Below are 22941 nucleotides of genomic sequence, written 5' to 3' on the forward strand. Positions count from 1 at the left end.
TTTATCCATTCCTCTGTTAAAGGGCCCCTAGGTAGGTTCCATCATTCAACTATTGTTAGTTGAGCTGCTATTAACATTGACATGGCTGCATCACTGCAGTATGCTGATTTTAAGTCCTTTAGGTATGCAGTTTGCTATTTGTTTATTTTTTAAGAAAGGGTCTTTCTGTGTTGACCAAGCTGGCCTGGAACTCCTGGTCAAAGTACTTATTTCTTTTCAACCTTCAGATGACATTGGTGTATAGGTGTATGCCACCATGCTTGGCTTATTTTCTCAGTTTTAATTTGACTACTAGTGCTTTTGATATATAAAAATATCTTCCATTTCTAATTTCACTAAGTATCTTCTTTTTTCATTTTTTACTTGTTCTAATAAGTTATATATGACAGTAGAATGCATTTTGATGAATCATACATAAATGGAGTATAATTTTTCATTATACCCAAAGGACTTAAAATCAGCATGCTACAGTGACACAGCCACACCAATGTTTATAGCATCTTAACTCACAAAAGCTAAACTCTGGAATCAACCTAGGTGTCTTTCAACAGATGAATGGATAGAGAAAATATAGCTGCTTCTTTTTCTGTTTTTGTGTCCACTTCCTTTTTGTTTCCTGAGAAATAATAAAGCCCAGTGCTCACATTGGTGTCCCACAACTGACACATCAGGCACAATGAGGGTCTTATATTTAATAGACCATAGGAATATGAGTTCATCATAGATTTATTTGATCTTCTCCTTTCATAACACTAATGCACGTGCACAGATATACACACACATGCATATGCATGCACACTCCTAAACCCCAATACAGGATTTTTCAACTATGGCTTCTGACAAAGATGATTTTCAAACAAATTAAGTTCCTAAATGCAGGGACAATTAGAATTCATAGTTTCTCTTTAGATCAGTCATGTGGAAATTACCCTTTGGCTGGAGGTTGGTGTCATTCTACATTATAAAGGTCATTAAATTTACCAATATCTCAAATTGTTTTTAACATGAACTCACCCAATATCAAAATTTGAGTTACTATTTTAAAATAATTATTACCAAAACCAGTTCTTCAGTCCTGCCCGGGAATTCTTACTTTTAAATAAACCTTCCTCTGTCTTCACTGTCAACTGAATATTTTCATTTGCATAACCCATGGCTTTCTGAATTTCAACATGTCCTCATTAACTTACTGTGGATTTTAAACTCCACAGCCTGAGGGTACATCACTCAACCAACAGAAATGTGTTCTAGGGCTTTCTAGTTATTTTTTTTAAATTTTAAATGGTATAGAAAGATATGTATAAATAGTAAAAAACATGGAATGAGGTAATCATTAGTGCAGATCTTGTTACTGAATTTACAAGCATGTCAGCTGAGCAAGCTGCTTAACTTCTATGACCTTCACTTTTCTCTCATGAACTATTGTTGACTTATACCTCACGAAAAATGTATGTGAACTAAAACTACAACTTATGCAAAGTGACAAACAGAGCATAGTGTACAAAAAACAGTCAATAAATATTTGTTGAAATAAAATTATTTCAACACAAAAATCTTAGTCATAACGTGTCTTTTTACTCACATGAGTTGACAAAACAAGTGGAAATTAATTTGAAAATTATTTTGCAATCCATGTTTAATGTACATATTAATCCTGATAATATTTGCTATAAATTTGTTGTTTGTAGTGGGGGATGTCTAGAGCCCACAGCTTGGAACCTGTGATTTCAGAATGAAACACTAACTTTCCTAGATTTATCTTGCAAATAAATTACAAGACCTAGAAAACTTGTCTTTTAGTGCAAGATGAGGGAGTAGAGGGCACTGGATGGGATTGAGTCCTGTCCTGATTATTCACTTCCTTTTTCACTAATGACAGTTTTGTTTTTTTCCTGCTTTATTATCCATTGGTGAATTTTCTCTTTTACCCTGGACCTCTGTTCAGCCTGAAGCACTTAATATGTCAAAACTCTTGTTTGTATCTGACTAATTATTTTAAGGAGAATTTTCTTCCATTTTCTTTTCTTTTTTCATTTTTTTTTTTTTGCAGGGGGTACTGGGGATTGAATTCAGGGACACTCCACCACTGAGTCACACTCTCGGTCCTATTTTGCATTTTATTTAGAGACAGGGCTGCACTGAGTTGCTTAGTAACTCACTTTTGCTGAGACTGGCTTTGAACTCACAATCCTCTTGCCTCAGCCTTGCTGGGATTACATGTGTGCACAACCATGTCGGACTGCTTGCTATTCTTATAGTAAAGTAGAAAACCAAAACTTAAGTGTATTACAGTTGAGATGCTCATAGATAGTAAAGTACAGGAAGCCTTGGGGAATAATACTCTTTTGGATACTAATGCCTTACATCATTCTGTCTTAAAATATCCCTCCTGGAATATAGACAGGAACTATTTTTTCCAGTTTTCTATGAAAGGTCACTATCATTTGAAATACAATGAGCACACCTGACTTCTCTAACAGGTAAGTGAGAGTTTTGTCCATCATTGTGGACAGAGAAATCCTGACAAAATAATAAAATGTAACTTTCAATTTTTAGTTCTATAGGTCTTCTAACTACACTACTGACATATATATTCTGGGAAAGGAAAATATTTTTGAAAACAAAGAATGACACAATGGGGCTTCTTTTAGATTAATGTTTATATAGGAAATAAATTAATAAAAGCAAGCATTGGGAGATAGATGATTTTTAAACTCAACTAATAATTTATGAGCACCAGGCATGGAAAGTCATCATTATGTGGGAGAAAAGAGATAACTTAATTAAGATTTAGCACTATTTCTTCAAATGGAAGAATGTATTAAAAAAAGTGTTAATGTTTTTAAATTAGGTTGCTGGGCAGAATACATCCTCAGTAGGTGTGTGGGTACTAGTAAATGAAAAGAGATTATGTCTGATCAGAACTCAGAGAAATGGTTATAGGAAATAATGACTTTGACAAGCTACTAAAGAATGTCAGCTTTTCCATCTCTGAGTGAGGGTCTTAAATACATATTGATTTTCACAGTATACAATTAATAGTCCTTGCTGGTTTTCTAAATGGTATTTAAAGAGCATAGCTTGAACTTCAGACATTTCCGGTACTTATAAACTGAAACATAAAATAAACAAGATGATGCTTAAACTAAACACCGTATAATGAAGGTGAAAGATGACAGATAGATAAATAGATAGAAGGAAAGATAGATAGATAGATAGATAGATAGATAGATAGATAGATCAATCGATCACAGGAAAGATTTCCTGAAAATAGTTTGGATAAAGAGCCTTCCCTTTACCTAGATATTTGTTCATGTCTGGATTTCTCCTGTGTTGTCCAATCTACCCTTGCTTATCCACAGTGCTCCTGCACTGTCTGTGGCATTTACAAAGAGGAATAGCAGTATATTGATGTGATGACATTTGGGGCAGCCAGATACACCAGTGCAAGAGCAATGGTACTGAATTTTATGATGAGCTCTGGACCATATACAGGACTGTTCTCCAGGGCAGCTCTTGGCCAGTGAGCAGGAATCATGGTATTCAGTTTCATAAGGTAAGAAGCTCAAGGAGCGTAGATTGTATTACTCCCAAATTTGGCTTATGGGGGATAAAACACCATGGGAGTGCATATCAGTTTTCCAACAAAGAATGGGAAATTCTGAATAGAATAAAGTGAGTGTAGAGATTTTCCAGATGTATCAGACTGAATCCAGGTTGGGTAGTTGGAGAGAGAGGCCAGAAGGAGCAGCAGAGCCCCTGGCTATGGTCTCCCTCTGTAGCAGGAATCACAGGAGACCCCTGACACTGCCTCCCTCCCTCCTCCATCCTCCACACAATGCTGCCTCCCTTGCTTTCAGCACTTCTGGTGCCAACCACGCCAACAGGTTATCTGCTTATGAATGTCATTGTGACAAGTTTTTTCATTCTAAGTTTGGCCAGTTCTGACTGAGGATTTGAGGCCAGTACATTAGTTCTTAGGTGATTTATTTTTTGATGCTTGTTTTTGATGATACCAGGGATTGAAGATAGGGGCAATCTATATCTGAGCTACATCCCAAGTTTTTTTCTTTTCTTTTTTTTTAATAAAATTTTGACAGGCCTCTCCCTAAGTTACCAAGTTGGCCTCACATTTGCAATCTTCCTGTCTCAGCCTCCCAAGTAACTGGGATTAAAAGTGTGCACCACTGTGCCAGGCATTATTAGTAGTGACATTTGTCTCCAAACCATTGGGTATACACACACACATACAAACATGAAAGTATGAATTAATACCAGGAAGACATGTAAAACCTCTTCCTTTATCCTTAAGGAGGAAAGTTTCTTGAGAAACAAAACAAACAAAAATAAGACAAACACTCTAAAATGATCATTTTGTGAGTTTTAAATCCCCAATGTCATACACCACATCATGGTGTTTTTCAAACTTCAAAATCTTGTACTTTGGGTTGTGGAGTTAATTTACAAAGTTATTTAAAATCAATCTTAGGTTTTGTTTTGTTCCTGGCTTTATAAAGTAAGAGCATGATTATGTCTCTACATACAGGATAGATAGAAAACCCCAGAAAATTAATAATGTGAATGTGTTTTGTAATGAGAGCAGTACTACAGCAGTGACAAATGCAATTGCCTTTCAGAAGTGGGAAAGAGTGGTTAATTCAAAAACATTTGGAAGATACCCACATTTTACAGATGTTGGTTTGTAACTTGGGGAATAATATCCTGATAACACCTATTTTCCAATACTCTTATTCTAGGAAGGAAGCTTGTGTGGTAAGCAGTGATATGTGATGTTATTTTAAAAGCTGTAAAGAATGGTTTCAGAGAGCAGGAGTGAGAATTTCTTTCATCATAATATAATTATTAATAGTTGCCTTGGACATCTTTCTCGGAAGTTAAGTCTTGAAGTGAACTAGATGGAAATTGAAAGGCACTTCTGGAAAACAAAGAGCAAGATCAGCTTGGATAGCCTACACTCTGTGTTTTTAGCTTTTGGATTCTTCATTTCCCCATCATAAAGATGCCACAGGATGTGCATAAAAAAAAAAATCTTCAGTATGCTTCCAATGCAACTGAACGTAAGGTGATGAAAACATACCTCAGTAAATATTTAGTGGTTTGAGAGCTATATGCCCTATTTTCTAGATTGCAGGGTATTGAAGATTGTAAAATAAGCTTTGTTTAAGAGTCAACAACCTTTAAATATATTTGGGGGTTGCAGAAAAAGGTTTTTAAGGATATCAAGAAATACATGATGAATGTACTATAGTTGTCTGGAATATAAAAGGATTGAAATGAGCTTCATGGGCACAGTTGTTGCTGGGAACTAATGTTATTCTGATACTATTGATTACATTTTTTAAAAGGACCAAAATTATTAAAAACTTAAATAGATTATATGTATGCATAATTTATCTTAAAATACATGTACAAGTGTAAAAAAGAAATAAGCTTCTCTAGAAAATGAATAAGCTAAAGGGAAAGATGTTTTACATATATACATGTATATATTATATATATATATATACACATACATATATTTGGATATAGTTAGATATAATAGTTTTATATATTTACACACACACATACAAACACACACACACATATTCACACACTGATAATGATGGCTAAAATCATGAAGAGATAGGCACTTTTAAATCATCTTACTTCCAGTGCCTACTTACTACTCATGTCAATATATGTGATAAATCCCTTTGTGAATATATGCAGGAGAAAATGAGCTTATTGTAATGGTTATGGTATCAGGACTCAGGTCCTTTGTAGTTAAAATCCTTGCCCAATGTTATATAGTACAAAGGGTTTTGTTTGGTTTTTCCTCTCAAAATAACTAAGTCAGACACTTTCCCAAAAGTGTTTTAGATTTGGAGAAAGATGTATTCAAGTCTATTGAAATTAAAATTTACCAAGGGAGGAAAAAAAAAAAAAACAAGCAGAAGTAAAATTTTGTGTCAATTTAGTTCATCTTAGTATGTGTTTTGATTCACTCATATCTTCCAAAATAATTTATTGCTATTATGAATGAGATATGGGGAAGACAATAGGTTAAGTGTGTCTTCTGTATTTTATTTAAATACACAGCATTTCAGCTTATAATTTTCCCTCAAACATCATCTTGACTAGGAAGTTTATGATAATATTATTTTTCCAAATTTGGAAAAAGAATTCTTTGTTAAAAGAAGTATATGTACATATCTGAATATACCACATTGAATTTTATCTTTCTGTATATTTATAAAGCACCAATTTAAAAAAATAATAAATAAATAGAATGTAGACCAGTAGAGTGGAGGACAGGAAAGTGAGGAGGGAAGAGAGGAGAAAAGAAAAAGTACTGAGGACTGAAATGGGCCAAATTATATTCCATGAATGTGGGATAATGTCAAAGTGAACTCAACTATTATGTGCAACTATAATGTATGAGTGAAAACTTTATTTTAAAGTGACATTCAAAAGGTGAATGAACATTGAGTATGACAGGAATGGAAAGAAATTGAACAAAATTCATTACTGACTATTGTGCCTCATTTTAAGCTACATCTCCTGTGATTTCTGCTTTCCTGGTATGCTCCAAAAATGTGAGGTTTGAAACATTAAGATCATGATCTGGTCCTAACCAAGTGATCAGTAGTAACCACCACACATAACCAATTCATATCAAATTAAGTTAAAAACATGAACCATGAAAACATTTAACTGTCAAGTAGAATAACCCCCCCCCCTTTACATTAGAAATGTCTTTTGGGACTCTGAGGGCTCTAAGATCTCTTTTCAGAAATGGGAGAAATAGAAGCAGAACTGGGATCTTGGAACTATAACAAACAGGAAAAACATTCATTACTGTTCATTTATATGTCAAATACTAAATGTTATAAAGGTGCTTGATGGTTGAACAAAATCATTGACAAGATCAAGTGCTTCTTACTCCTCTTTTCAAGCTGGCATATATGCTGGGAAATAATGGAGAGAAGTAGAACATATTATGTAGCTATAACCCATATCTATTTTTGTAGCTAAGTTTAATAAATATGAGATCTCTTACACACAGAAACACTTGGATGAGTTTGAGGGTAGCATGTGACTTCACATTCTTTCATGAAATTCCAAGGGCAATCAAATGAGTCCTAATGCTAAGTGTTGCACCATGCAGATATACTGCCAAGATTTTTTTATAAGGAAAAAATGAAGTAAATAACAACATGGTGTAATATCTAAGGAGCAGAATCAATCAGAATTATGCCAAAGCTAAGAAAGAGTTGTAATTGAAGAATTGTGTAGGAAAGTATCATATTCATATGTGTATGAATGAGATATGGGAAAGACAATAGGTGAAGTGCATCTTTAAAAATAATATCCCACTAAGTGATCACTAAAAATTAAGGAATCAAGTGTTGAGATGACTTATTAAGAAATCATATCTGGAAGGTATCCAAAGATTAATGTTATATTTGCTTTGAATATCTCATAATCACATACAGCACCATGAACTATTTTGCTCAACTATTTCATAACTTAACAGAACACACCATAAATGAAATCCATTCTGTTTTGCAGATAAACCTTCTCATACTAGCCTGTTCTCTTTCATGAAATCATGCAGCTGAACAATAATGTGACTGAATTCATCTTACTTGGGTTGACCCAGGATCCACTGAGGAAGAAAATAATATTTGCCATATTTTTGTTTTTCTATTTGGGGATGTTGGTGGGTAACTTGCTGATTATCACCACCATCAAGACCAGTCAGGTCCTCGGCAGTCCAATGTACTTCTTCCTTTTCTACTTGTCCTTATCTGACACCTGCTTCTCTACTTCCATAGCTCCTAGAACACTCGTGGATGCCCTTTCAAAGAAGACCACTATTTCCTTCAACCAGTGCATAATCCAAGTCTTTACATTGCACTTCTTTGGCTGTATGGAAGTTTTCATCCTCATCCTTATGGCTGTTGACCGCTATGTGGCTATCTGTAAGCCACTGCACTACATGACCATCATGAGCCACCGGGTCTGTAGTGTGTTGGTAGCTGTGGCCTGGGTGGGGTCCTGTGTGCATTCTTTAGTTCAGATTTTTCTTGCCTTGAGTTTGCCTTACTGTGGTCCCAATGAAATCGATCACTACTTCTGTGACTTGGAACCCTTGTTGAAGCTCGCCTGTGCAGACACATATGTGATCAACCTACTCCTGGTGTCCAACAGCGGGGCCATTTGTACAGTTAGTTTTGTCATGTTAATGTTCTCCTATGTTATCATCTTGCATTCTCTGAGAAACCACAGTGTGGAAGGGAGGAGAAAGGCCCTCTCCACCTGCATCTCTCACATCATTGTGGTCATCTTGTTCTTTGGCCCTTGCATATTTATATACACACGACCTGCAACCACCTTCCCCATGGATAAGATGATAGCAGTGTTTTATACCATTGGAACACCTTTGCTCAACCCTCTGATTTACACACTGAGGAATGCAGAGGTGAAAAATGCCATGAGGAAGTTGTGGAGTAAGAAACTGGTCTCAGATGATGTGAGATGAATGGAGGTTTCAATCCTCATTAGTTTGGATTAAACTAGAAGAAGTAAATAGAAAAAATTAACTTCTGGTAGCAGATTTATCAGAATAGTCCCTAGGAAAAGATGTGTAATGGACACTGGCTAGTTTGAATTGAATGTATGTAGAAAAGGAGATAGGATGAGGTACAAATAGGTATGTAAGGGTTAGTACCTTAAATATTGTTCACATCTGTGACCCTATTTCTTTCATTTGCCTAATATCACTTGATATCTCTTGTAGAATTTATCTAGTCATTTTCTTGCCTTTTTTTACAGTAGTGCTTGGTATTCTCTGCTTCTCAATATTGTACCAAATGTTCAAATCCACAGACTGGCAGATTCTCATTCTTCCACATCGTCTGATTTATTAGAAAATTAAACCTGTTATTTCTGGTTATAACTTATTTGTTCTTCCTGATCATTAGAATGTACCATATGCAAATAATTATAAAAGTGTCTTGTTATCATGGATTTTATAGATAATCTAATAATCCCCTAACTGTCGCGTCCCCTCTGCCCGCAGAGAGAGACACGGCAAATGTCTGAAGCTTTGGAAGTTTATTGTGCACAGGTTCTTTCCTACGCTTCTCTTACCCCTAGCTTCTTCGCACTTTCAGCTTTCCTTTTCCCAGTTCCTTCCACTCCCGCGTACTTCCTCCTTCCAGCTCCGTTCCCGCTGCTGCCGCAGCCGCCGTCGCTGCTGTCGCCGCCGCCGGTTCTTCCGCTTCTTCCGTCCCTTCCTCAGCTTCTCCCTACTCTCCCACCCACCAGGCTTATATACACTTCAGTCAATCAGGGGAGAGTACACAAGATAAACGCGGACAGCTGCAGGCACAGGACGGGTGCACGAGGGGGGGGCATGCCCTAGTCACATCATTAACTAGCCAATTATTGGAATTCGCTGGTTGTTTACTGTATAGCTGGCCGCCTCTGGCTCAGCGTCAGGCGCCATCTTGACCATGCCCGAGGCTGGGGTTCCCGGAAAACCCCACAGATCCCCCTTCTTTAATATTAAACTAAGGCTCGGGACCGTGTCTGTCTTAGGCTGAGTGGTCAGCATATGTCCTTACCCGTCATCAGAGCCTGCAGAACATGCTGCAGCTCCTGTCTTAGGTCGGTACACAGCCACCTACTTCATTACCCGTCTTTGACTACCGATCCAGCATCAAGAGCCATACTAATGGGGGGCTGTCGGCCTTTAGGGCGGTCATGGCCTGATGAAAAATAATTTGATCTCTCTATTGGCTAGTTTGCAGATGCATGCCAAAACGAACGAAGAGAAGAAGGCTAAGGCAGAGGGGTACCACCATAGCTCCTAAGCTTGCCCACTGTTTGACAATTCTATAAACAGAAGAGGAACCTTATAGCCATATCAAATACAGAAACAATATACATCCCAATAGAGTTACAACATGGGTAACACAAAGCAGCTCTCAGGGAATAAACGCATCCCAGTCCCAAAAGTTCTTGCAAGGTGTCCACTTGTTCTTATAATGAGTCCATTCTCTGATAGAGTCTCTATGGTCTGTAAGGCTGCAACTGCATTCTCGGCCGAATGATCGTTGTTGTGGTTGTGTCAATGCTGCTACTGCAAGGACTGTGGTGGCAGTGATCACGGCTGTTGCAATGTCAAAGCCTCCCCTGCTTCTTGATAATAGCACTGGCAATTCTATATCTGCAACAGAAACTAGGACTGGTAGGGAGATAGAAATGTGCAAATTGCACAGGTGGCAAAAGAACCATTCCAGTATTGTGAGAGATAGGACACAGTTAGTGAACAGTTAAGAGGTATTATTAGAAATGTTAGTTGGTAGAAACATAAAAAAGAGAAAATACACAAGCTGACGTAGGAGGAAAAGCAATATCACAGCTAGGGTCAGCAGAACGAATTGCTCTACTCTGGGTCTGATTTGTAGCATGATTCCAACGGCAAAGTACAGAAATTCCTCCTGTTAAGGCAAAGAAAGGCTAGAAATATCCTTGTCACCAAAAATAGCACGACCTGAAAAATCATCAGTAGAATTGACAGACTTGTAGAGAAATTGGTGAAAAACAAGAAAAGGAAGGATAAAAAATATGTTAGTCAGAAATGAAAAATATGGCCAGGCTAACAATGGCCCATAGGTTCCGGGTTTGCCTCTCCGTCTGAGTTTCTGTTATTGGAGGAAGGCTCAAACTCGCCATTGTGAGGAGGAGCAGCATCACTTGCATGCTGTAAAACTCTGACCAGCCTTTCTGGAATCCAGACTGGAGTCAGTTGATCCTGTGGGAAAATACAAACAGACCCTCGGACCCAACGAAGGACTGGATCCGGTCCTTTCCAACAACCTGTCAGGACATCTTTCCATTTTGCCCATACTTGAGAAGTATTATGGGGATTATAATGTCGATCAGCTGCAGAATGGCCGTCCCTATCCAGAGTTAAGAAATTTAGAATGAAAAGAACTAAATTAAGTTTATCTTTAGGAGACTTGTAGGAGGCTCCTATTCCCCCTTTTGTTTATTTAGACAATTTTTTAAAGAAAGATGTGCTCTTTCCACAATGCCCTGTCCCTGAGGATTATAGGGGATGCCAGTGACTAATTGGATGTTAAATGTTTGTAAAAACAACTGGAAGCTTTTGGAAGTATAAGCAGGACCATTATCTGTTTTAATAACTTTAGGTATGCCCCAGCCAGCAAATGCTTTTAGGCAGTGTTGAATGACATCTTTTACCTTTTCTCCAGAATGAGCGGAAGCCATAATGACTCCTGAAGCAGTGTCTACTGACACATGTACATACTTAACAGTACCAAATTCAGAAATATGGGTTACATCCATCTGCCAAATATGGCCAGGCAGCAGTCCCCTAGGATTAACTCCAAAGGATTGCACTGGGATTAAAGGAGCACAATGTTGACAATTTTTTACTATTTGTCGAGCCATACATTTGGATATAGGAAATTTTCTGCTCAAAGTAGTGGAATTTACGTGAAATTTTTCATGAAAGAGTTTTGCTTGTTCCTCTATGGAAAAAACAAAAATTGATTTGGTGGCCATATCTACCAAGTCATTAGCATTGGCCAAAGGTCCTGGTAAATTAGAATGAGCTCTAATATGTCCTACATAGAATAGATGTTTACGCTGTAGGATAAGGTTTTGTAGTGTAGTAAAGTAAGAAGCTACCGTGGATATGGAAGAAATATGGGGTACTGTTTCAAGAACCTGTAAAGCGTTAACGATATATAAGCTATCAGATAGAAGATTGAATGGCTGATTATCTGCTAATTTAAAGGCTAATATTACAGCTGCAAGTTCAGTAACCTGTGCGGAGTTAGGTGGAACTATTATGGTATGAAGTTGTTTACCGATAAGTACTGCACCTACTCCATTTTTGGAACCATCAGTAAAAATGGTTACACAGTCTTTAAGAGGCTGGACACTAGTCACTTTTGGAAAAACTATGGGAGTATTTTTACAGAATTGAATCCAGGGATGTTGGGGATAATGGTTATCGAACTGAGCTGAAGTGGTACAATATAATACTGACCAATCATCATCATTATTAATTAGCCATTTAATTTGCTGAGTGGAATAAGGAGTTATAATAATAGACGGATGGATTCCAAAAACAGTAATGCAAGATTCTATTCCCTTGAATATTACCTGGGCAATAGCTTGGGGATATGATTGCAATGTTTTAGCTGGAGAGCTAGGGAGATTTATACTTTGCAGAGGTCCTCCTTGCCAAACTATGCCAAAAGGGGTATGTTTCTCCGAGATTATGATTAAACTTAATGGTTGAGTAGGATCACAACGATCAACGTAACACTGCTGAAGTCTATTCTCTACTAGCTGTAAGGATATCCGTGCTTCAGGAGTAAGTTTCCTAGGGGAATTCAAGTCAGGATTACCTTTTAATATATCGAATAAAGGTTTTAATTCCCCTGTGGATAATTCTAAACAGGATCTGATCCAGTTAATGTCACCTAAGAGTTTCTGAAAATCGTTCAAGGTATTCAATTGATCTGTTCTGATGGTCAACCTTATTGGTCTGACTGCAGTAGCAGTGAGCCTTGTACCCAGACACTCTTGGATCTCCTCTAATTGTAATCTTTCAGGGGCTATCGTTAGTCCTCTCTTTTCTAATGCTTGAGTTATAAATTGTAATGCTTCTAACAAAACTTCTTTTTCTGGATGGCAAATAAGTATGTCGTCCATATAGTGATAAATCAACAATCTCTTAAACTTTTGTCTAGTAGTTGTTAACGCTTTATCTACGTATATTTGACATATAGTAGGACTGTTAGCCATACCTTGAGGCAACACAGTCCATTCGAATCTCTGGTCAGGCTGAGTGTGATTAAGAGAGGGCAAAGTAAAGGCAAATCTCCAACAATCATTTTTGTGTAAGGGTATAGAGAAAAAGCAATCTTTTAAATCCAGAATAATAGTAGGCCAATTTTTTGGTAGTGCAGTAACAAGAGGGAGTCCACATTGGACGGGTCCCATAGGGTACATTTGTTCATTTATGGCTCTTAAATCATGTAATAACCTCCATTTCCCTGATTTTTTCTTTATTAAGAATATTGGAGCATTCCAAGGAGAGGTAGAATGTTGTAAATGACCTGCTTGTACCTGCTCTTGTACTAACTTATGAGCTGCCTCTAGCTTTTCTTTTGTTAGGGGCCACTGTGGAATCCAGCGAGGCTTATCATCTTTCCATATTATAGGGATTGATGGTTTATCAGTGGCCCCTAGGAAAAACCCAATCCATGAGAATCATTTTTTGGTGGGGGTAAAGGCAGTGATTGGGTAGATCCTTGGCTATGTCTTCCTAATCCTTTTTTATCATCATAATCCATATTTTATAACATATTTCTTACAGGAGTCCCTTGGTAAATCTGGTCAGTGGTGAGTTTCATATCCATTTGCTGCAGGACATCTCGTCCCCATAGGCTAATAGGAACATTACAGACATATGGTTGAAATATTCCTGTGTGTCCCTCTGTATCTTTCCATGATAATGAGGAAGCACTTTGATTGGGGCTCTCTGCTACTCCTAAGCCTCTCAAGCTCTGAGCTGCTGTGATCAATGGCCAGTGCTTTGGCCAGACCATTGCACTGATAATATTTTGTCTGCTCCTGTATCTAATAAACCTGTAAATTCCATATTTCCCACTTTCAATTTTAGGAGGGGCCTCTGTCCCATATCCATAGTAAGGTTTATTAAAGTGGTTCCTGTTGATCCAAAACCTCCTTGTCTTTTATTTGTATTTTCACTGGGCCACAAAGAATGTTGACTGGGCAATATAAGCATTTGTGCAATGCGATCCCCTGGAGAGATGACCGTAATTCCTTTTGGTGAAGAGACCAAGGCTTTTATTTGTCCAGTGAAATCAGGATCAATAACCCCTGGGTGTACTATAAGTCCTTTTAGTGTTGAGGAACCTCTACCTAGTAATAGCCCTACACTGTTCTGTGGGATTTTTTCATGCCAGTCGGTATCAACCATCTGCACCCCCATATCTGGGGTTAGTATGAGTCTGGAGGTGGCACAGATGTCCAATCCTGCACTTCCTGAGGTGGCCCTGCGCTCCCCTTCTCTGTGGGAGGATACCACCGTCGGGGAACTTGTTGAATCACCCCGTATATTTGTTGCGGGCCCCGGGGAGGGCCCTGTCTCCCGTTTTTTTGAAGTTTAGGATTTAAACCTAAAAAATTACCTTCCCTATCTCTAATAGACTGACAGGCACTGCTCCAATGATTTCCCTTTCTGCATCTTGGACATAACCCTGGGGCATAAAGTGTAACAGATTTTACTATAGTTATCTCTTATCTTTTGTTAGGGCATTATCTCCTTGCTGCTGATTTTGTGCATCTATTGAAACGTATTGGCCTTCTCCTATTAACATTTCTATCGGGAAACCTTGCCACTATATTTCTGCAAGCAGTTTCAACAGCTATTTCTTGCTACTGAGCTTCCCCAATTAGCCATTGTTCTCCAGATAACACTGCTCTGCATAGCTGTTTCCAAATAGTCTTAACTGCCTCTTTAAAGTTTTTCTAATGGTTGATGGTATCTCCATTTGCTCCTCAAATACGGGCAGGTTCTACAGATTTTGAAGCTCTTTTTATTAGGCTTAGGTTTCTCCTACCTTTTCCCCTTATTCTTAAGTTTTCACTACCACTTGGTTATTTCTTTTGGGGGTTCTTTGTGTTAGATTTAATTCCCTTTTTTCCCTTGTTCTTAGATTTTTTAAGCAATTATTTTCTAGGTCACCACCACTCAATCTTTCCTCACTTTATTCTCTTTAAGCGTTCTTTTCTGTTACTATTAAATCCTGTTCATGAAGATACCCCTTGTGGCACACTAAGCGGCTTTTTTTTTTACTTTGGCTTTTTTTTTTTTTTTTTTTTTTTTTTTTCCTCCTCAATGGCGTCCCATTGTTTTTCAATGGTTCCCTGAGGGGTTGCCGCACCCAGACCCCATTGCTACTAATCTGAATAGCTTTAGTTATGGCAATTACAATAACAGTGGCCTAGCTGCCAGGAGCAAGGAGATTGCTGAAGGGAAAACTATCAAGTGCACATTAAAATTTTTATAGCGGCTTTTCACGTCGGACCGCTTCAAACATGTTTCTACTTTCACTTTAATTAGACCGCGTTCCACGCGCCAGGACCGCCGATGGCGTGTCCCGATACCGGACCACCTTCCGTGTGTCCTTATTTTTATTTTAATTGGACCGCATTCCGCGTGCCCCCAGGACCGCTGATAGCGTGTCCTGATACCCTTTAACTGGACCGCATTCCGCGTATCCGGATAGTCGCTTTACCGCGAACGTCGAGGCGCCTCTCCTTTACCTGTTTACCTTTTTTGACTTCTTTACCTGTTTACCTTTTTTGACTTCTTTACCTGTTTACCTTTTTTGACTTCTTTACCTGTTTACCTTTTTTGACTTCTTTACCTGTCTACCTTTTTTGACTTTTTTATAACCGGTTTAGCTTATTAAAAAAATTTTTTTAAGATATCTTACCTTGTCCCTTTTATAGTCCCGGGTTTCGGCACCAGTTTTCGCGTCCCCTCTGCCCGCAGAGAGAGACACGGCAAATGTCTGAAGCTTTGGAAGTTTATTGTGCACAGTTCTTTCCTACGCTTCTCTTACCCCTAGCTTCTTCGCACTTTCAGCTTTCCTTTTCCCAGCTCCTTCCACTCCCGCGTACTTCCTCCTTCCAGCTCCGTTCCCGCTGCTGCCGCGGCCGCCGTCGCTGCTGTCGCCGCCGCCGGTTCTTCCGCTTCTTCCGTCCCTTCCTCAGCTTCTCCCTACTCTCCCACCCACCAGGCTTATATACACTTCAGTCAATCAGGGGAGAGTACACAAGATAAACGCGGACAGCTGCAGGCACAGGACGGGTGCACGAGGGGGGGGCATGCCCTAGTCACATCATTAACTAGCCAATTATTGGAATTCGCTGGTTGTTTACTGTATAGCTGGCCGCCTCTGGCTCAGCGTCAGGCGCCATCTTGACCATGCCCGAGGCTGGGGTTCCCGGAAAACCCCACACCTAACCAATACTTGAAGGTGTATAATTTGGACTCATACCATTATGTTTACATAGAACCTTCTGGAATAGTGGCAGAATATGGACAGAATTTTCAACTTTCCGAAGAATTCCTTAGATCTTAAGGACACTTAGTTGTTTTGTTTCCTTTGGTTAATAAATGCATTCATTTTCTAAAACATAATTTATGTTCCTAATATGATTCCTTATAATTTGAGGGATTGTCATAAAGTATTGTTAATTCCATTTGTGGAAATTTTCTCATAATATGGTGTTATTATGATTATGACTCAGATGACTCAAATAAAAAATGATTATATTTACATGGATTAGAAACTAAGAATATAAGTAGTTAAGTCAGATGTAGTGGTGCACCCCTGCAATCCCAATGACTCAGGAGGCTGAGATAGGAAGATTGCAAGTTCAAGGACAGCTTCCTCAACTTAGAGGGAGCCTGTCTCAAAATTTTGAAAAAGGACTATGAATGTAGCTCAGTGGTAGAGCAACCCTTGATTCAATCTTCAGTACTGCAAAGTAAATACATATATATAACCAGTTGATGTTAATGAATTTAAAAATATGAATGACTTTTAACAAAGTTTTTTATACCAAAAGGAGAATTTTAAGTAGTTGCGAGGGGTTCAGCAAGAGAAGAGTAAAGAAAAAGTGGAGTGCATAAGATTTTCAAGACAGTGTAATGGTAGATACATGACAAGAGGTATGTCATAAAACTCTACATACTAAAAGTAATTGGCAACATAATCTGTGCATTTCATTAAAAATGAATTAATAGGATGGGGAGATAGCTCAGTTGGTAAAGTGCTTGCCTTACAAGCACAGGGCCCTGGGTTCAATCTCCAGCACTGCAAAAAAAAAAAAAAAAGAATTAATGATGGTTCAAAAGTTTTAACAAAAGTTCTACACCAATGCAAGGCCACAACAGAGAACTATAAAGGGCCAAGTGCAGGTATCAAGGATTCTTTGCACTTTCTGTGTAATTTTCATGTGACTCTAAAACTGCTCTAAAAATAAAGTGTATTTTTAAAAGTTATGCTCACAACAGAAAGACTTACATCTCATTAGCATTTTTTCAAATCTATTATTGGAAATTAAAAAGAAATTGGTATCAGTACATCTTTTATTAACACATCGATGCACTCAAACCTCCCAAAGTTTTCCCTAGTGCGCAACACAGATGACATACATGACTTTATTAAATGCACAATACTATAATTTCTGTGTGCCATTTTTAAATAATGACAAGTATTAAATATTCATAAGCATTAATTTGAAAGCTGATACAAATTATGAATAATTTGCATTAAAAGAATTTAACTACTTTTCATAGGAATATTTTAGCATGTTCAAATGTAAATATCTAAAAAGGGCCTTTACTATGTTTGCCTGTTTTACTTTTCTCTTTAAAATCATAACTTTTTATGGATATTTTATTTTGAATAGATATAGGTGTGGATATAATTTTGTAAGTAGTTGAAAACTTCAATAATAAAATGTGACATGAGAACCCTGATGTGTATGTACCTATACAGAGACTGCAAAATACAAAAATCAAAGACTAGGCAAGTGGAGAAAAAGACACTTAAAGAATTTTTTCTTTACAATTAATAGAACAAGTTCAAAAATCCCCAAGTGTATAGAAGGCAACACCATTTACCAAGTGAGACCTTTGGAAAACTCAATTTAATAACAGTAGAGTCACATTATTTTCATCTGTCTTCAAAATATAAATAAGGATAGATTATGTGATGAGACATAACATTAGTGCATGGATTTTAAGGAGTTTAAAACCATGCACAATATTCTTTCAATTACAGGGTAAATAAACTAGAAATCAATGGCAGAAGGATAGCTGGACATCTCCAGAGACTTGGAATTAGAGACACTCCTAAATATCCCTCAGATCAAGGAGAAACTCAACTTCAAAAAGAGTACACTGAATGAAAATGAAAATTTGCACTAAATAAAAATGAAAATATAGCATATCAAAACTTGTTGGGCAGGACTAAATTAGGATTAAGAAAGGTTTCTTTCTTTCTTTATTTATTTTAATATACTAGAGATTGAATACAGGGCTTCACACATGCTAGGCAAGATCTGTACCACTGAGCTCTAACCCTAGTACCAAGAAGGAATTTATGCTTAAAATACATATATTAGAAAGAAAAAAAGTCTGAAATAAGTAATAAATAAATGGTATAACCATCAGGAGTGGACAATTCAGAATAAAGGATCAGTTAAAGACTAATCAAAAGAACATGCACAGAAATGAAATATTTTTTAAATCACAGAAAAAATTTTTTGAGAAATGAACTGTGCTTGATGAGTGACTTGTAGTAGGTCTATATCAAATGACCTCATCTTATGAAAGGTGGAGTCCTGTGTGTGTGTGTGTGTGTGTGAGAGAGAGAGAGAGAGAGAGAGTGAGAGAGAGAGAGAGAGAGAGAGAGAGAGAGAGAGAGAGAGAGAGAATAGCACAGAAAATATATTTGAAGGAATATTTGAAATATCTCCACATTGGATTATAAATATCAGTGGTCCACAAGTAGGAAAATAAAAGTAGGCCATAAATAGGTACATCACACTGAAAAAAGTTATAAAGAACTAATGTTAAAATTGGGCAGAGACAAAAAATCATATTGTATCATTTTGTACAAATGAGCAAGGATAATAAGGATGGCTGACTTCTATCAGAAAATGTGGAGGTGATATGAAAAAGAAAAGCACATTTAAAGTAAGGAAAAACAGTGTCAATACAGAATCCTGTACTAAGTGCAGACAGCTTTCAAAACTAGCTAAAACAATGACCTTACCTACTAATCAAAAGCAGAGACACATGACCAAAGGACTACATCATGTTGAAGAGAAAACACACCAGATGGGAATTCAGAACTCCAGGAAGAAATGGAGAGCACTAGAATATGTAATCACATAATATTTTTCTTCCTAAATTCTTTAAATACCATTGACTACTTAAAGCTCAAAAATAAAGAATGCTTTATACATTTTAAATAACACATGGAAGAAAAATATATGCAATAAAAGCACAACTCATAAGTATAAATGGAATTATACCTCTTAAGTTTCTTATATTACATATCAAGTAGTTTTACTTTAATTCAATATAAATTTTAATAATTCTGCCTACAATATATTTTATACAAAATGGACTTATTTTTCATTTATCATGTTATTATTAACCTGTCACAATTATATTTCATTATAATTTCAAATACTAAAACACTAAAAGAATGGTAAGGACAGGTGCCATTTTGAAGCCAGTTTTTAGTCAGCTGGGTGTCCCAATCTATCCTAAGAATATAAATATATGAATAATCTTAAAAGTTAACTCTTCTTGGATCCTTAGGAGAAATGAGGATACAAGTCACACTACTATTTCATAATTGGAGAGAATTAAAGAAATGGAATCACAAGCTACCAGAGAGAAAACCCAGGGTGGATATCTCGGCATTAACAATGCTGGTGTAGGAAAGCATCATCTGTTAACTGGGAAATATTTCAAGGCTCTGAGTACATAAGAGATGCACTTCAGGGACATCCCCTGTGAGTTTTACATGCTGGAAATGTATGCATTTCTCATAGTAAGCACTTGAGGAAATTCTCTTGTCCTCCTGTCAGAAAGATGAAAAAGGAACCAGTCTGAATACTGGAGTGAATTCTGTCTGCCTTAACAAGGTGTGCCTTCAGGAAAAATTAACTAACAAGCTAACCTGCTGGGGTGTTATCAGAGCAAACTGACCTAAAGATGTAAAAATCCAACTCCAGACCCCTCAGCCATCTAGTCCAAATCAGAAGGGGGGTTATGAAGAACTTGTGAACCACAGTTCATGAAACAGGCTCACTGCTACACTGAGACCTGTCATGAAACTATAGCATGCATCTCCTCCCTGGCAACTTAACCCACAGTGCTAAAGAGCTATTTATATGCCTATAGAGAAAAATTTACACAGTGTAATAAAAAGTAAAATCAAAGCAAAACAAAAACCAAGAACACAGTTTAAAAGACAATGTAGACAGTAGAACCACAACCAGATTGGCAGTGATATAAGTTTTTTTCAGACCAGAAATTAAGACAAACAGGATTGATATATGAAGGACTTCTAGTCATTTAAATCTCTTAGAATGAAAACATAAGACTGGTTGGCTAAAATATTTATTTTGCACAGTTCTGGAGAATAGGAAATTCATTAGTAAGGTGCCACTTGGTTTGGTTCCTGGAAAGAACTTCTTGCTGGTTTTCAGATGTCCATGCTCTGTCATGTCCTCTTATGGCAGAGGGCACAGAGGGAGGGAATTCAGGCTCCATTCTCTATTGTTGTTGGGGCACCAATCCCACACATGAGGACACTGCCTTCCCAACTGAATTCCTCCTAAAGCCTCAATCTCCTAATGTCTTCCTGATGTTGGTTAGGATTTCAACATGTGAGTTTTGAATTCATGAATTCAGTCCATAGCAAGGTTCTCATGGATAAAGCACACAGACTGCAAGATCAGATGGGAAATGTAAGCAGGAATTGGCAGACCTAGTATCTAGGTCCATGAAATGTGTTTAGAATCCTGGCTCCACAGAGATGGGACTCTTGATTATGTACAGGGTAGATGGACTTCAGCCTGTGTCCACAGGGACCAGTCTAATGTACTGGGCTTCTAAGTACTAAATTAGGCCTTTCTCTTCTAGCACTGAGATGAACCTATAAACTGAGTGCTTAGGGCCTGTCCTGTAGATTGAATCACCAGATGAGATTGTGAATCTGTGGTGACTGGTTTGGAGCCTGGTTTACAGGGGTGATCCTGTAATTTTAGTCCATGGGAAATATCCTGGCTTTGAGATCTGCTGGGATGAACTTGGACTCTATGTGCCTTGGAGAGGTCATGAACCCTAAATATTAAAGAATCTTGGACCATTCAGACCATTCTAGAGCTTGAAAATGACTTTATGCTGAAGTAGGTATGGAGAGTGGGTAAATAAAGTCTAGGGCCAACCTGGTGCTACCCTGTTACTTGAACCTTTGAAGATTGGCCCAAAGCCTGAGCCCACCGAGGAGAGCCTGCATGTTAGCTGATCTGGAAGCTAGTTCCCTAAGGAATTAACTAAAATCTGGTCAAAAGGAATGGTACTGGGGCCTGAGATTGTGGGAGCTGGTCCAGCAACGGGAATTACTAGGACAAGAATGGCCCCTTAATCTGTTTTTTGTGACAGGACAGGCCTTGAGCGTGAGGCCAAGGTGACTGACCTGACACTGATTAAACATGGAGCTGTATGCACAGCACCAGTGTGGTGCCTGAGGCCAGGGGGATGATCCTGAAACAGAAATAGGGCTGGAACCTGGGGTGATGGAATCCTATTTGGCAGATGAGAGGGCTTGGAAATTCAGACAATGGATGCCATTCTGGACTCTGTGTCAGTAATGTTTGTCCTGGACTCTGATTCAGTGATGATGACTTGATGGACAGGGTCACAGGGCAAGCCTGGTGCTGGAGTGGGCCAGAATTCTGGTTCTGTGGGACAAGCTTGGATCTGTGGCTGCATAATCTAGCCTGGCAATAGGGAAGACTGGGAAATTCAGTCCAGGGGTGCCAGCTGGGACTTTGTATCACAAGGGTCTGCTTGAAGACTGAGATTGTGGGAGCCAGTCTGGCAACTAAGGTCCTGGGACCATTCAAGTCCCTGGGGTTAAAGTCAGTATTTTGATGTGACTGGTCGAGAGCCTTGGGTTATGAGAGTTGGACAAGTGGTGAGGCAGGCCCCAGGATCTTCCTAGTCAGGCCTAGATTCTGGGTCTCTGGTGCTGTGGTGAGCTAGAGCCTAGTCCATAGGTAGTGAAACTAGAATCTGGTGCTGTAAGAGTCTGCATACACTAGATTTTACTGAGCAGCTCCCACCTAGGGGTCTATGGTCACATTCGCTGCTCACTTCCCTCTTGTTTCCTGAATGGAAGAGTCATGCCTGGGGTTGGGAAAAAGGGTGATACAGAGAAGGAAAGTGTCTACCTTTTCCAATTCATTTTTTCTAATGTCTGTATTACACTCAGATGCCATAAAATCTCACTTGGTTTCTTAACTCCTGTGAAAGGATATTTGTACATTGACAGTCATTCAGATTAATGTTTCTGTGGAGGGAAGAGTGATAGAAGTTCCTATTTCATCAATTTTATAATGGTATTACCTCAATTTGAAACTTCTCATTAGTAAAGTATATCACCTACAGGTTATTAAGAATCCCTTATAATAACTTCCATCAATCACAATGTGAATAGGAAAACTACATTGTGTCCCTCTATTTTCAAAGCTTAAAATATGCAACAGATACATCTTTTTCACATTTTGTCATTTTTTTAATTGCAGTGGAAGCCTCAGAAAAGAAGTTCTTAATTCTCTGTATCTATAACAGAGGTCTCAGTTGAAATACCTGTTTTCTAAGACAAGGCACAACTGACAAACCACACAGCATTTCTAATTTGAATCAATATCAGTAAAATAATTTTCCTTTTGTCTTGGTTTATGAAGGGAAGAATAACTGTTAGAATATCAGAGCCAGGAAGGACCTGGAGATCATCTGGTTCCTTTCTCTTGTGTACAGTCTTAGAAATGTAAAACAACAGAAGGAGAGTGGCCAGAAGTCTTCTCTCTCCCATGTGCTGCTGTGGGTGACTCATGGCACCTCTCTGCACATGCCCTCTTTACTGACGTTGATTCAGTGTAGAGAACAAGATCAGGCCACGGGTGTCAACCCCAAGGCTTCAATTCGACTTCTGACAATCTCTGTGGGCCCCACTCTTTCCTCATGTCGTTCTTCAT

General features: G+C 38.1%; 2 protein-coding genes across 6 annotated transcripts in view; both read left to right on the top strand.

Annotated features, from left to right (window-relative positions):
• Window positions 1-22941, top strand: part of Gnal (G protein subunit alpha L) — a 484329-nt gene that overhangs the window by 198258 nt on the left and 263130 nt on the right. The window lies entirely within an intron of this gene.
• Window positions 7588-8545, top strand: LOC124965703 (olfactory receptor 4C16-like). The gene has a single exon (XM_047526859.1). The coding sequence runs from the start codon at window positions 7613-7615 to the stop codon at window positions 8543-8545; it is 933 nt and encodes a 310-aa protein (XP_047382815.1). The 5' UTR covers window positions 7588-7612.

The sequence above is a fragment of the Sciurus carolinensis genome, chromosome 15 (genome assembly GCF_902686445.1).
Source record: "Sciurus carolinensis chromosome 15, mSciCar1.2, whole genome shotgun sequence".
Lineage (NCBI taxonomy): Eukaryota > Metazoa > Chordata > Mammalia > Rodentia > Sciuridae > Sciurus > Sciurus carolinensis.